Source organism: Plecotus auritus, assembly GCF_963455305.1.
Source record: "Plecotus auritus genome assembly, chromosome: 1".
Lineage (NCBI taxonomy): Eukaryota > Metazoa > Chordata > Mammalia > Chiroptera > Vespertilionidae > Plecotus > Plecotus auritus.
The window spans coordinates 30613212-30627574 of record NC_137770.1 but is presented as its reverse complement, the minus strand read 5'-3'; the positions used below and the strand labels follow the sequence as shown (position 1 = coordinate 30627574).

At 42.9% G+C, this 14363-nt stretch overlaps 1 protein-coding gene across 5 annotated transcripts in view; it reads right to left on the bottom strand.

The window, feature by feature from the left end:
* Positions 1-14363, bottom strand: part of DCAF5 (DDB1 and CUL4 associated factor 5) — a 113050-nt gene that overhangs the window by 27941 nt on the left and 70746 nt on the right. For all 5 annotated transcript variants that reach the window (XM_080657673.1, XM_080657670.1, XM_080657671.1 and 2 more), the window contains one exon: positions 5007-5073. In XM_080657673.1, the coding sequence (XP_080513799.1) occupies positions 5007-5073 (67 nt within the window). The remainder of the gene's footprint in view (positions 1-5006; positions 5074-14363) is intronic.

Genomic DNA, 14363 nt, shown 5'->3' with positions numbered 1-14363 from the left:
AGGTGCTGCTAAATAAACTTGGGGGTGCTATCTCTGGAGGAGATAGAGAAGGGGACACGAGAGCCACCTTCAAATGAGTAAAAGGCTCTGAGGAGGAAGGATGATAATAAGGCCCTTCTCAGTAAGCCACATTCAAAAGATTGCAGAGGGATGCAGAGTAAGGCTTCCAGAAAACTTTCTCATCACTGGAGTTACCGCGGGGCAACAAGCACCCTATCATGGTGGGCATCTTAACAGAGGTTTAAGTTATGCCTCAATAAAAGTGTACTTTAATATATACTCTTTATATGTAACATATAACTAAAAAAAAAATGATTGTGGGGTTGGGTATGTAAACAGAAAATTTTGTAGATCCCTGATCTGGGCCAAATATCCATGCAATACTTGAGCACCTTTCATGTTTTTATTTTTATTAAGAAAATTTTATTCCTATTGTGATTTATTCTTTGACCACAGCTATTTACTTATTTTTCTTATTTTTTTCATTGAGGATTTTTAAAAAAGATATGCAATCAAATATAAAAAGTATAGCTTAATGAAGTTTCATAAGGTGAATACCCTTATAACCAACACCCAGGTCAAGAAATGGAATTTTTATGGCCATTCAGAGGCCCCTACATGCCTCCTGAGGTCTGTTCAGATTTGGGTGGTTTTATTTTGCAAGACTATGGGTAGTATTGTTCTTTCATCCAGAGGCTCATGTCTAATTGCCTTCCCTTTTGTAATGTTAGTTGTTGTTGATGTTCGATATTTAGATGTATTAATTCATTAAGGGCTGCTAAGTCATTATATTAAAAGTCTATAATTTTTTAAAATGTCTGTTTTACCTACATTTTTGAAGGATTATTTTCCCTAGATATAGAATTCTGATCAGCTGGCTTTAATTCTTTAAGCACTTTATTTATTTACTAGGAGCCCAGCGCGATATTCGAAATCGCGTAGCACTTCCCACCCTTGAGTCGCGGGTCCAGCCCTGCCTCACTCCCCGGGCCCCGCAGCAGCCGTAGCCGCTGCTGATCAGGCCCTCCCCCAGAACAGGCGCATGGAGGCCCCTGCCGCCCTGCCCCCGATGCTGCGAGTGCAACCTCCTCCTGTCCGGTCAACCCATTACGGTGTCCCAGTTAATTAGCATACTTCTCTATTTTATCCCATCTAATAAAATAGTAATATGCAAATTAACCACCACTCTGCTGCACCCACAAGCCACGCCCACCAGCCAATCAGGAGCGAGTGTGCAAATTAACCCAACCAAGATGGCTGCGGCCACGGAGAGAGCAGGAGGCTTGGGTTTTCCCGGTAATGGAGGAAGCCAAGCTTTCCGCACACCCTGGCCGGCCTAGGCCTCCACTCAAGGCTACAAAGTTTCTATTCTAGAAGATAAATCCAACAAAAATGGCTGCGGCCACGGAGCAAGCAGGAGGCTTGGCTCCGCTCAAGGCTACAAAGTTTCAATTATAGAAGATAAATAAATCCCAGATACCAGGGCCTCCACTTGGGTCGCCGGAGGGCGTGGCCAGCCTGCAAACCACCACAGGCCCCTCGCCCAGACCACCCCACGCCCCAAGGAAACCCCCACCCTGATCCGGGACACCCTTCAGGGCAAACCAGCTGGCCCCCACCCATGCACCAGGCCTCTATCCTATCTAATAAAAGAGTAATATGCAAATTGACCATCATTCCAACACACAAGATGGTTGCCCCCGTGTGGTCAAAGATGGCTGCCCCATGTGGACGCAAGATGGCCACCACAAGATGGCCAGCAGGGGAGGGCAGTTGGGAGGGACCAGGCCTACAAGGGAGGGCAGTTGTGGGTGATCAGGCCAGCAGGGGAGGGCAGTTGGGAGGGACCAGGCCTGCAAGGGAGGGCAGTTAGGGGTGACCAGGCCAGCAGAGGAGGGAAGTTGGGGACGAACGGGCCTGCAGGGAAGGGCAGTTGCGGGAGACCCAGGCCTTCAGGGGAGAGCAGTTGGGGGGGAACAGGCCTGCAAGGGAGGGCAGTTAGGGGTGACCAGGCTGGCAGGGGAGCAGTTAGACATCAATCAGGATAGCAGGGGAGTGGTTAGGGGGTGATCAGGCTGGCAGGCAGAAGCGGTTAGGGGCAATCAGGAAGGTAGGCAGGCGAGCAGTTGGGAGCCAGCAGTCCTGGATTGTGAGAGGGATGTCCGACTGCCCGTTTAGGCCCGATCCTACCGGGATCGGGCCTAAACGGGCAGTCGGACATCCCTCGAGGGGTCCCAGATTGGAGAGGGTGCAGGCTGGGCTGAGGGACACACACCCCCGTGCATGAATTTCGTGCACCGGGCCTCTAGTATATATATATATTACTGATTTAGACATTTTCTCAGGCTGCTTTTGGGCTTCTCATTATCTTTTTCTTTCAATAGTTGGGCTTATGATGTGTCTAGGTGTGTTGTATTTATCCTATTGGTCATTACTGAGTTTCTTGAATCTAAGAATTGGTATATTTCATTTGTTTTGGAAAATTCATTTAGCTATTATATCTTCATTTATTGTTTCTGCTCATTTTCTCTCTTATTCTTCTGGAACATCAACTTCATATATATCACATCATCTGTGTTCCACTTGTTTTTTATGCTCTCTGTCCTGCTCTTTACATTCTCTTTTGTCATTGTCCTATGGTTTGGTTATCTTTTTTGGGGGGATAAGGGAAGTTATCTTTTATTGATCTATCTTCTATTCACCAAACCTGCCCTCTGGAGGTTAAACTCATCCAATAAATTCTTAATTTTAGACATTTCAGTTTTAGAATATCTATAAGATTATTTTTCTAGATTCCAATTTTGTTGAAATTCTCCATATTTTCATCCATTTTGTCCATTTTTTCTTCTATTTTCTTTACCATATCTATAATATTTGAAGTCACTGTCAGTTAATTTAAATATCTGCATAAAATTGTGGGTTGGCTTATATGATTTTTTTCCCCTCTCTTAATTATTAGCCACATTTTCTTGCCTCATAATTTTTCACTATATACTGGACATTGAGTATAAAAGAACCATAAGACTGTTATGGTGCCCTGGCCAGTGTGGCTCAGTTGGTTGGAGTGTCATCCTACCTGTGCACCAGAAGGTTGTGGGTACGTGGAATCTGAAGTCTACCATGTTCTTTTTAAAATAAAAATATTACATCATTCCCTTTTCTTCCTTTAAATAATATTTATACTTTATCCCCTAAAATTTCAACCTAATTTATTTTTATGAGAACTCTATTATAGTTTCACCAACAAATTAAAATTTTTCTTTACTTACTGTGACTATAAGGTTCTAAGTGTTAAAATTTGTGTCTTGGATTTGAGTTACCATTACAATTATTACTGGAACACAAGTGATCAAAACAAATATGCTTTTAATGGATTCCTTTAAACCAGCTGTGCCTATACAATCATTGGAAAGTCCAGTTACTATTTTCCAGTTTTAATATTGGAATCCTAAATCAGCTATCAGGTTTCCACCAACCCAGAGATTACATAATCATCTACTCACAGAGTTAGCCCAACAGTGAGCCATATCCTAAGTCAGAAGAGAAATCAACAGGGGAGGAAAATATTGCAATACTAGAGGCCCAGCGTGTGAAATCGCATGGCCCCGCCCACCTGCACCTCACTGTGCTCGCAGCCCTGCCCACCTGCGCGTGCCCCTCCCACCGCTGTACTCACAGCCCCACCCACCTGCGCCGGTCTTTGGGTCTTTGGTCATTACAGCATTAAGGCCACAGGCCTTTTATAATATAGACTATTGCTAATTCTTTCCCCTTTCTCTGTTTATACAAACATGAAAAAGATTCCAGAGAACTTCCTGGGGAAAGAGGATTATCCACTTTCTATTTTGACATATTGACTTAATAATTAAAAGTTTTTCAAGATCTAATAAAAGATACAATTAAGCCCAAAGTGTACTCATCAATTAATCAATTTAGAACATATGGGACCAGGAACATTGCTTTTGGTTCAGATAGATGACGCTGTCTCTTCTGGTTGTGTTTCAAAGGTAAGCTGCTTTACTCATGCTTTCCAAATTCCAGAAGGGGAAAAAGGCCTTTTGCAATGTGTTTAGTAACTAGACCACAGCAACAAGAGTTATACCAAAGGGGTCCTCAACAAGTTTTGAAAGGCAAATGTTTGTTAATTCAGCAACAGACAAGCCAAATAACTTCCCTAAACTGAGCACTAGATATACCTGTGCAATATATACTGGGCATAGTCCTCTATAATTTTCCTAATGGCCATTTTCCAGTTTGATGCCATGTATAACCCAGAATAGATGGCTACATTAAGCTATCCTGAGAATAAAAAAATATATACACTTTCTACCAGTAGGAAGCAACCAGTGTAACAGGTAACTGAGCATGTAAGGTTACTATTATCAAGAATGAAGAATGATTCATGCTATTTGAAATCTTCGCTGGCCTAGATCCCAATTTATGGAAAGCTGTAGTTTGTTTTTTTCAGAATACATCTAGAACAAGTGCAGAAATATTCCTCCTAATTTCTTTGATGTCTGGCATCAGCCAAACCCCAGGGAATGCACTTGTCAGTCAATAAAGAAAATTTCACTTTAGTTGACATTACCAGGGAGGCCAAAGACAAAAAAGAGGCCTTAACAACTATCTGTAGAGTAATAAGCACAAACATGCAGATGGATAATAAAGGAAAAGCATGTGAAAACAAGATAAAAATATTCTATCTTGCTTTGTGAAATAGGAGAGAGACAAATGGACATAAAGGAGGTCTATGAAGTCTAAAGAAAAGTTCTTAGGAGGAAAAAGATTTGAGCATCATTATGTCAGATATGTATGAAGGTTATAGTTAAGTCTGGCTTCTAATTTTTATTTTATAATTTCCTTTGGTCACTTTTCTGATAAACTTTTATTATGTTAAAAGAGAAATACCTTCCTCTAAAGCTATAGATCTGTCCTTTCAGGGCACAGCATGCTAAAAGTCAGTAGAGCCAACATCAGCAGCAGGTTTATACTAGGGACATACTCACCTGCTTCTGGATCTGCAGGAATTCTCCACATGTACAGGTTGAAGTCATCAGAGCCTGAAAGGATATACTGTTGGGACAAAAAAAGTATTTATATATATCAATTGATAATCCTATATAATAAAAGAGTAATATGCAAATTAACCATCACTCTGCTACACCCACCAGCCAATCAGGAGTGAATATGCGAATAAACCCAACCAAGATGGCTACGGCCACAGAGAGCAGGAGGGAGGCTTGGGTTTCCCCAGCGATGGAGGAAGCCAAGCTTTCCGCCTGCCCTTGCCAGCCTAGGCCTCCACTCAATGCTACAAAGTTTCAATGATAGAAGACACATAAACCCACGGAGCTGGAAAGAGCAGGAGGCTAGGGTTGCCCCCAATGATGGAGGAAGCCAAGCTTTCTGCACACCCTGGCCGGCCCAGGCCTCTGCTTAAGGCTACAAAGTTTCAATTATAAAAGATACATAAATCAAAAAAAAAAAAAATAAAAAATAAATGGCTGCCGCCGCCGCAGAGCAAGCAGAAGTCTTGGCTCCACTCCAGGCTACAAAGTTTCAATTGTAGAAGAGAAATAAACCCCAGATACCAGGGGCCTCCGCTTGGGTCACCAGGGGGTGTGGCTGGCCTGCAAACCACCACTGGCCCCTTGCCCAGGCCGCCTCACGCCCCAAGGGAACCCCCACCCTGATCCGGGACACCCTTCAGGGCAAACCAGCTGGCCCCCACCCGTGCACCAGGCCTCTATCCTATCTAATAAAAGAGTAATATGCAGATTGACCATCACTCCAACACACAAGATGGCTGCTCCCATGTGGTCAAAGATCCTTCCCCCATGTGGACACAAGATGGCCATCACAAGATGGCCAGCAAGGGAGGGTAGTTGGGAGGGACCAGGCCTGCAAGGGAGGGCAGTTGTGAGCGATCAGGCCAGCAGGGGAGGGCAGTTGGGAGGAACCAGGCCTGCAAGGGAGGGCAGTTGGGGGCAATCAAGCCTGCAGGGGAGGGCAGTTAGGGGTGACCAAGCTGGCAGAGGAGGGAAGTTGGGGGCGACCAGGACTGCAGGGAAAGGCAGTTGGGAGGGACCCAAGCCTACAGGGCAGAGCAGTTGGGGGGGACCAGGCCTGCAGGGGAGGGCAGTTAGGGGTGACCAGGCCTGCAGGGGAGGGCAATTGGGGGGACCAAGGCCTGCAGGGGAGAGCAGTTGGGGGGTACCAGGCCTGCAGGGGAGGGCAGTTAGGGGTGACCAGGCCTGAAGGGGAGGGCAGTTAGGGGTGACCAGGCCTGCAGGGGAGGGCAGTTAGGGGCAAACAGGCTGGCAGGGGAGCAGTTAGGCATCAATCAGGCTGGCAGGGGAGTGGTTAGGGGGTGATCAGGCTGGCAGGCAGAAGCAGTTAGGGGCAATCCGGAAGGCAGGCAGGTGAGCAGTTGGGAGCCAGCAGTCCTAGATTGTGAGAGGGATGTCCCACTGCCCATTTAGGCCCGACCCTGGTGGAGATTGGGCCTAAACGAGCAGTCGGACATCCCTCGAGGTGTCCCAGATTGGAGAGGGTGAAGGCTGGACTGAGGGACACCCCCCTCCCCTGTGCACGAATTTCGTGCACCTGGCCTCTAGTCTATAATAATAAAAGCATAATATGCTAATTAGACCTGATGTCCTTCCAGATGAAGCGGCGGTGGGCAGGGGCTGAGCCCCTTGCACAAGTTTCATGCATCGGGCCTCTAGTATATATCTATATTTATCTTCTTAAATACCAAAAGATTCTTTGAAAATAAACAAGACAAGTGAAGATATATTCAAAAGGCACCACATAGCAAACACCCTCTTAAAAGTATTTGCAAATCAGTCGGACATCCCTCGAGGGGTCCCAGATTGGAGAGGGTGCAGGCTGGGCTGAGGGACACATACACACACCCCCGCTCGTGCACGAATTTCATGCACCGGGCCTCTACTGTGTGTGTGTGTGTGTGTGTGTGTGTGTGTGTGTGTGTGTGTGTGTGTAAATGAAAGCAGAGACTTGAGATATCTGTATACCAATGTTCACAGAAGAAAGTTTACAATATCCAAAAAGTGGAAACAAGCCAAATGTCCATCAACAAATGAATGGATAAACAAAATATGATATATACATACAATGGTATATTATTCAACCTCAAAAAAGGAGGGAAATTCTGACACATACTACAACATGGGTGAATCTTGAAGACATACTAAAGGAAAGAAGCCACACAGAAAAGCAAATATTGTATGATTCAACTTATATGAGGTACCTAGTTAAATTCAGAAAGAATGGTAGTTGCCAAGGGAGGAATGGGAAGCTATGTTTAATGGTATGGACTTTAAGTTTGGAAAGAAGAAAAAATTCTGAGATGGATAGTGTACAGTTCTGTGGCATTACGTGCATTTACACATATGTACACTTAAAATGGTTATAATGGTAAGTTTTATGTTACGTATATTTTACCACAATTTTAAAAATGTTTAAATGCAGAAAAAAATTTAGGAGCTTTTATGCAAGGCCAAGCATCCTGAACTTCCCTGCTGTCAGCTGACATCTTTTAGCAGGAAGTCATTGCCAACTCAGCCACAAGTTAGTGCCAGGGGCATACGCAATCCCCTTTTATGTGGCAGTTTCAAACAGTTTAATCTCAAAAATGGTGGGCCCACTGTGGAATAATATACACTAAGCTAGATGTATTCTAATTAGGACTCAGAAAAGCACTGACAGCAACCAATGAGCAATTCTGAGAACTTATTTATTTCCAAAGATTAACAAAAGTGTTCTACTTTAAGTTGAGGTCAGCATTACTAACTGCCTCTTGGCCCTATCTCCTTATTTCTCTAGGGAAAAAAAAGGCCTATAGTTTTATAAAGAAAATTACTTAAAAATAACACTGAACAATTAAAAAAAGTCTAAGTCCAATATATATACAACTTCATGCCTAATGCAAATACTTTACTCAACACTTGTAAAATCAATTTATCAGTTTTCATAATATTTGTAGGAACATGAGAAAGGAGACAAAGAAAGGCATGTTTAAAAATGACGAAAATGCTATCCACAGGGCCCAGGGCATAGTGGGAAAAGAAATGGATTCAGTTTCCTTGTATGGTCACTTTCTGCTATGGTCTGAATGTATCCCCCTCCAAATTCACATGATGAAATCTTAATATGCAATATAATGGTATCAGGTGAGACCTTTGAGATGTGATTAGGTCATGAGGGTGGAGCCCTATGAATGGGATTAGGGCTCTTATAAAGGAGACCCGACATAGCTTCCCTAGCCCCTTCTACCATGTGAGGATACTGGGAGAAGTCAGCAGTCTGCAACCTGGGAGAGGACCTTCACCAGAACCCAACCAGGCTGGCATCCTGATCCTGGACTTTCAGCCTCCAGAACTGTGAGAAAGAAATTACTATTGTTTGTAATCCACCCAGTCGGTGGTATTTTGTTAATAGTAGCCAGAACAGAGTAAGATACTCTCTGAGGCTCAATTTAATTTTAAGATTCTATGATTACTCTGTGAAAGAATGATAGAAGACAGATCAGAGCTCAAAGTCCCTAAGCTGCCAGTCCATGGTTACTTGACAAATCACTACATAAATATGTTCCAGGCAAGGAAACTCAAAGACCAACCCTGTTATACTTCAATTAAAAGTTTCCTTAACAACAAAAAAACAAACCACTTGATTTTAAAAATGGGCAAGGGACTTGAATAGACATTTCTCCAAAAAAGAAATATATAATGGCCATTTACAAATGGCCAATAAGCACATGAAAAGATGCTCAATGTCACCAATCATTAGGGAAATGCATATTAAAACCACAATGAGGTATCAGCTCACAGTCATTAGGATGACTACTATTAAAAACAAACAAATAAACAAAACAAAACAGTTCCTCAAATAATTAAAAATAAAATTACCATAGATCTATTAACTCCACTTCTGGGTATATATCTGAAAGAATTGAATGCAGGATTTCTAAGAGATAGTTTTATATCTATGTTCATAGTAGCATTATGCACAATAGCTAAAAGGTGGAAGCAACCCAAGTGCCCAACAGATGAATGGATAAACAAAATGTGGTCTATACATAAAATGGAATATTTTTCAGCCTTAAAGGGGAAGGAAATTCTGCCACATGCTACAACCTTATGAACCTTAAACCTTATGCTAAGTGAAATAAAAGTCATAAAAAGACAAATACTGTATGAGTCCACTTACGAGGTTCCTAGAGTAGTCAGTCAAATTCATAGAGGCAGAAAGTAGAATGGTGGAGGAGGGAGGGAAGTTGGTGTTTATGGGTACAGAGTTTCAGTTTTGCAAGATGAAAAACATCGAGATGGATGGTAGTGATCGTCATCCAACAATGTAAATGTACTTAATACTACAAAACTGAATACTTAAAAAAATATTTCCTCATTGCTCTGACTTCAGGGTTCATCCAGTAGCTCCCAGCAGTTTATGGCACTACACTAGTTGAAGTTAGAAAGTTGGAATTCAGAAGCTCAAGGGCTTTCCTCTCATAGCAAAACCACCTACTAGTTGGGAGGAACGATTCGTTCTAACTAATCAAGCACTTATGTACCAGGCACTTTGGTGCTAACAAAAATATAAAAGGTAATACTTGGGTTCCCAAGGAGCTTAAATCAAGTAGAAAATTTTCATGTAGGCACATGCCATGAAGCAGAAATCACTAGAGAAAACAGGTGCCTGGTGATTCACAAAAGAGGCAAGGCAAGATAGATATGAGCACTGAGCCAGCTCAGGTACAGATGTGGGTAAAAGAGGGAACAGAAGGAACAAAGATAAAGGAATGGTGCCCAGGTAGATTACTGTTTTAACAGGAACAGAAAGTATGCCATAGGTCACTCCTTGATGCTCAAATCTCTCAGGCCTTACTGCTCTGTATACTCCACTGGATCTCCAACTGGCAGTATTCATGTCCCTTTACCAAGGTTTCTCCAAAGCCTAGGAGGCTGCAGCCAGACTGCTCTAGGGAATGAACATTCCTTGGGAGCAGGCTCAACCAATGATTGGATATCCAACCAACATCCCAGCTGCCTTATCCTCAGGTGGAATAACTCTGAAATGCATTTTCTATACCCTTTCCCCTCAAGATCAACTCCAATTGCCCGCAGTTGTAGTTGGCTCACTAAATCACCCTTTCTTTCCCTATCTCACTTCATTCTTCTACTATTTCCTGCATTTCCAAATAAACTACTTGCACTTGAAACTTGAACCCAAATTAAAACACATAGGCAGGGCGAGGGAAAAACAGAACACAAAAGAACTATCCACTAATAATTCATATACAGGGTGGGGCAACAGTACGTTTACAGTTCATATGGAAAGTAATACAATAATTAATAAATAATACAAGAATAAACTCTGTGGCCCGGCCAGTGTGGCTCAGTAGTTGAGCATAGACCTATGAACCAGGAAGTCATGGCTCAATTCCTGGTCAGGGCATATGCCTGGGTTGCAGGCTCAATCCCCATTATGGGGCATGCAGGCGGCAGCCGATCAATAATTCTCTTATCACTGATGTTTCTATCTCTCGCCCTCTCCTTCCTCTCTGAAATTAATAAAAACGTATTTTTAAAAAAGAATAAACTCTGTGTTTCGCATACTCACAACTGTACACCTACTTTTGTCTATCTTGTGTATATATATATATATAACATTTATTATTCAACATATCATTTCATGCTCTATGTTTCAAAAAGGCTATAAAACTTCATATAGAATTCCTGCTACCCTATCTCCCCAAACTAAACAATCAAAAATAAATATTAAACAAGAGTGAGCCAAGGGTGGGCTTTTCAGAGGTTTTACTATTTCTTTGTGAAGAATCAGCACTTTCCTATTCAGCTGTTCACCAGGAAAAGCCATGAAAAGGTAAAAGGGGACTGACTCCCAGACGGAACGCTGACTCAGAAGACTGCCTTATAAGGAAGAAAACTCCCACAGAGTTAAGGCCTGTTGGAGTTAACATGACAGCTCCTAAAATACATAGAAAATGCATACAATATCCAGGCTTCCTCTCAGGGATAAAAAAGGGCAACTCCTGTCCCTCTCTTCCTCTTGGAACCACCACAAGGGAACAGCTCGGGATGATTTCCAAGGAGGGTGCCTTGACCCACCGCCGTCTAGTCAGACCATTTAAGTGTTCACACACTGGAATCACAAACCTCTCCCGAGGAATTCATTTATGGCGTTTCATGGTTATCTGCCAGGCCCTTTCCAGCATTCAAAGTTGGCTGCCTAGGACAGTGCTGACTGTGAGACTGAAATAAAAATTAGTCCAGCCCTATATTCATTAAACAAATATTTATTAAATGTCAACTATATGTTGGACACTGTTCCAGAAAAAGAAATACAGGATTTAAAAAAAACAACCCTGCCCCTACCCTCATGAAGCTTAACCTACATTTTACTGGTTGGGAAGAGGGAAAGAATTATATACATATACTAGAGGCCCGATGCACGAAATTCGTGCATTGGGGGGGGGGGGGGCGTCCCTCAGCCTGGCCTGTGCCCTCTCACAGTCCAACTAAGCCAGCAGGCAGACATCCTTAGCGCTGCCACAGAGGTGGGAGAGGCTCCTGCCACCACAGCTAAGCTCACCAGCCATGAGCCCAGCTTCTGGCTGAGCGGCCTCCCCTCTGTGGGAGTGCACTGACCAACAGGGGGCAGCTCCTGCGTTGAACATCTGCCCCCTGGTGGTCAGTGTGCGTCATAGTGACCAGTCATTCCGCTGTTCAGTCAATTTGCATATTAGCCTTTTATTATATAGGATAATGTGAGTGGAGTGGTTAGAGGAAAAATAAATAAAAAGAACATGGATATGTAATGTATCCAGCGGTGGTAAGTAGTATAGAGAAAAATTAAACAGCAGGTTAGGGCATATAGGGAGTGCTGGGGTGATTAGTTTCCGTTTTCTATAGGTGGTCACAGAAGGTCTCTTTGATAAAATGGCATTTTGAGCAGAACCCTGAAGGAAATGAGGGAGCAAGTTATTGGATATATGGGAGATGAGTATTCCAGGAGAGGGGACAGAGTTCTGGGCTATTTTAAAACTAAGGTAACCAAAAGAACTCTTTTGTCCTCCCTCCCTCCCTCCTTTTTAAAGCTTTGTGGAAATAAAGATTATTTCAAGTGGGCTGAGTGCAGAGATACATTTAACATCATCAGACCAGTTGGAAAGATTCCTCTCTTCTAAAGCCTCCAACTGTGGTCCTTCAAATGGTTAGTGCTCAAGAGGACAAACAGCATTGCAAATCTTTTGTTGTTGTTGTTGTTAATCTCACCCAAGGATATTTTTTCCATTGATTTTTTAGATTAGAGAGAGTGGAAGGGAGGCAGAGCAGAGAGAGAAAACATCGATGAGGGCAGCACTGCAAGTCTTGATCAGCCATCTCACAAATATTTAAACATTTGCTATTAGGAGCAAGAAAACAAAGACCAAATAGTGCCAACACTGATAACTATCAAAAGAAATTCAAACTACATGTGCTAAGCCACACCCCTGCGGTGACTGGAATGCATACATTTACTAGACCTATTCAGTATAAATTTAAAATTACAGTAATACATATAGAAAACTTTTCTGTGAAATTACATACTTAATTTTAATTACACAAACATGTCTACATAAATAAAAACAGGTAAACTAACTTTTAAAAAATATTTTAGCTAGAGGCCTGGTGCAGGAATTCGTGCACCAGTGGGGTCCCTCAGCCTGGCCTGCGGGATAGGGCCAAAACTGGCTCTCCGACATCCCCTGAAGGGTCCCGGATTGCGAGAGGGCACAGGCCAGGCCAAGGGACCCCACCAGTGCATGATCAGGGCTGGGGAGGGATGCAAGAGGTTGGCCAGCTGGGGAGGGACTGCGGGAGGGCTCCAGGGTGTGCCCAGCCTGTATCGCTCAGACCCAATCAGCAGGACCCCAGCAGCAAGCTAACCTACTGGTCAGAATGTCTGCCCCTTGGTGGTCAGTGCACATCATAACGAGCAGTTGAGCAGCCTTAGCATGTCATTACTATTATGCTTTGATTGGTTGAATAGCCAACTGGACGACCAGACACTTATAGCATATTCGGCTTTTATTATATAGGATTGATTTCAGAGAGGAAGGGAGAGGGAGACAGATAGAAACATCAATGATGAGAGAGAATCATTGATCAGCTGCCTCTTGCATGTCCCCTACTGGGGACCGAGCCCGCAAACCTGGCACGTGCCCTTGACTGGAATTGAACCTGGGACCACTCAGTGTGCAGGCCAACGCTCTATCCACTGAGCCAAACCAGCTAGGGCTAAACTAACTCATTTGTCAAATTTTTAACATATGCATTTGGAAAACCTACAATGGACTTTTAGCTTTAATATCCTCTCACCCAAATTGGTCCATTATATCACAGTTTTACTGTGTTAACTTGTTCAAGCATAGAGGCAGAGAAACAACTGCTCCTCTCAATCAATTTCAAGAAGGAACCACCACCATAAAAAGAAGTTTGCTGTATTAGCACTCTGTCACTGTCTCATTTGCCCACATGTCCTCTGTCAATCCACTAATCATTATGGAAAACAATGACTCATGTAATGCTCCCTACTCTCCTGTAGACTGCTGTAATGTCCAGCACTCTCCAGGAACTCCTGCCCCTTTCTTCAGCTCTTAGCAGTCCCGAATTACATATGCTCTTAAGAAAGACCTTTATTAGATGAATACCCAGAGAAGCCCATGCCTCTAAATATATAGACCACTTTTGTAGAAGTCACAAGAAATTTTTAACAACTTGAAGGTTCAAAAAAGGGTCTAAACGTAGCCATAGCAAAACTGCTTACTAAATAGAAGCTTATTAGGAAAAAGCATGTATTAGCCAAATTCAAACAAAGTAACTATTTCTCCCTCCCTAACACCTTTATTTAAACCTTAATGATTAAACAAACCAAAAAAAAAAGTACAAATTTGGAATACAGATAACAACCCACCAATTTTATTCTAAGGCCTTACTGAGTTTAGAAACATGGATATATATACTCCTTCCGACCCCCACCCAAAATCCACATTAAAAAGAGGAAAAAGTGCCCTGGCCTCGTGGCTCTGTTGGTTGGACTGTCGTACAGTATGCCAAAAGGTTTCAGGTTCAATTCACCGTCAGGGCACATACCTAGGTTGCAGGTTCCATCTCAGGTCAGAGTGTATGGGAGGCAACCAATAGATGTTTCTTTCTCACATCAATGTTTCTCTCTTTCCCTTCCACTCTCTAAACATATCTTTGGATGAGGATTTTAAAAAAAGAGGGCAAGTTTTAGAAGGCAGGAGGGACAGGCCATCTATCTATCCTATCTAA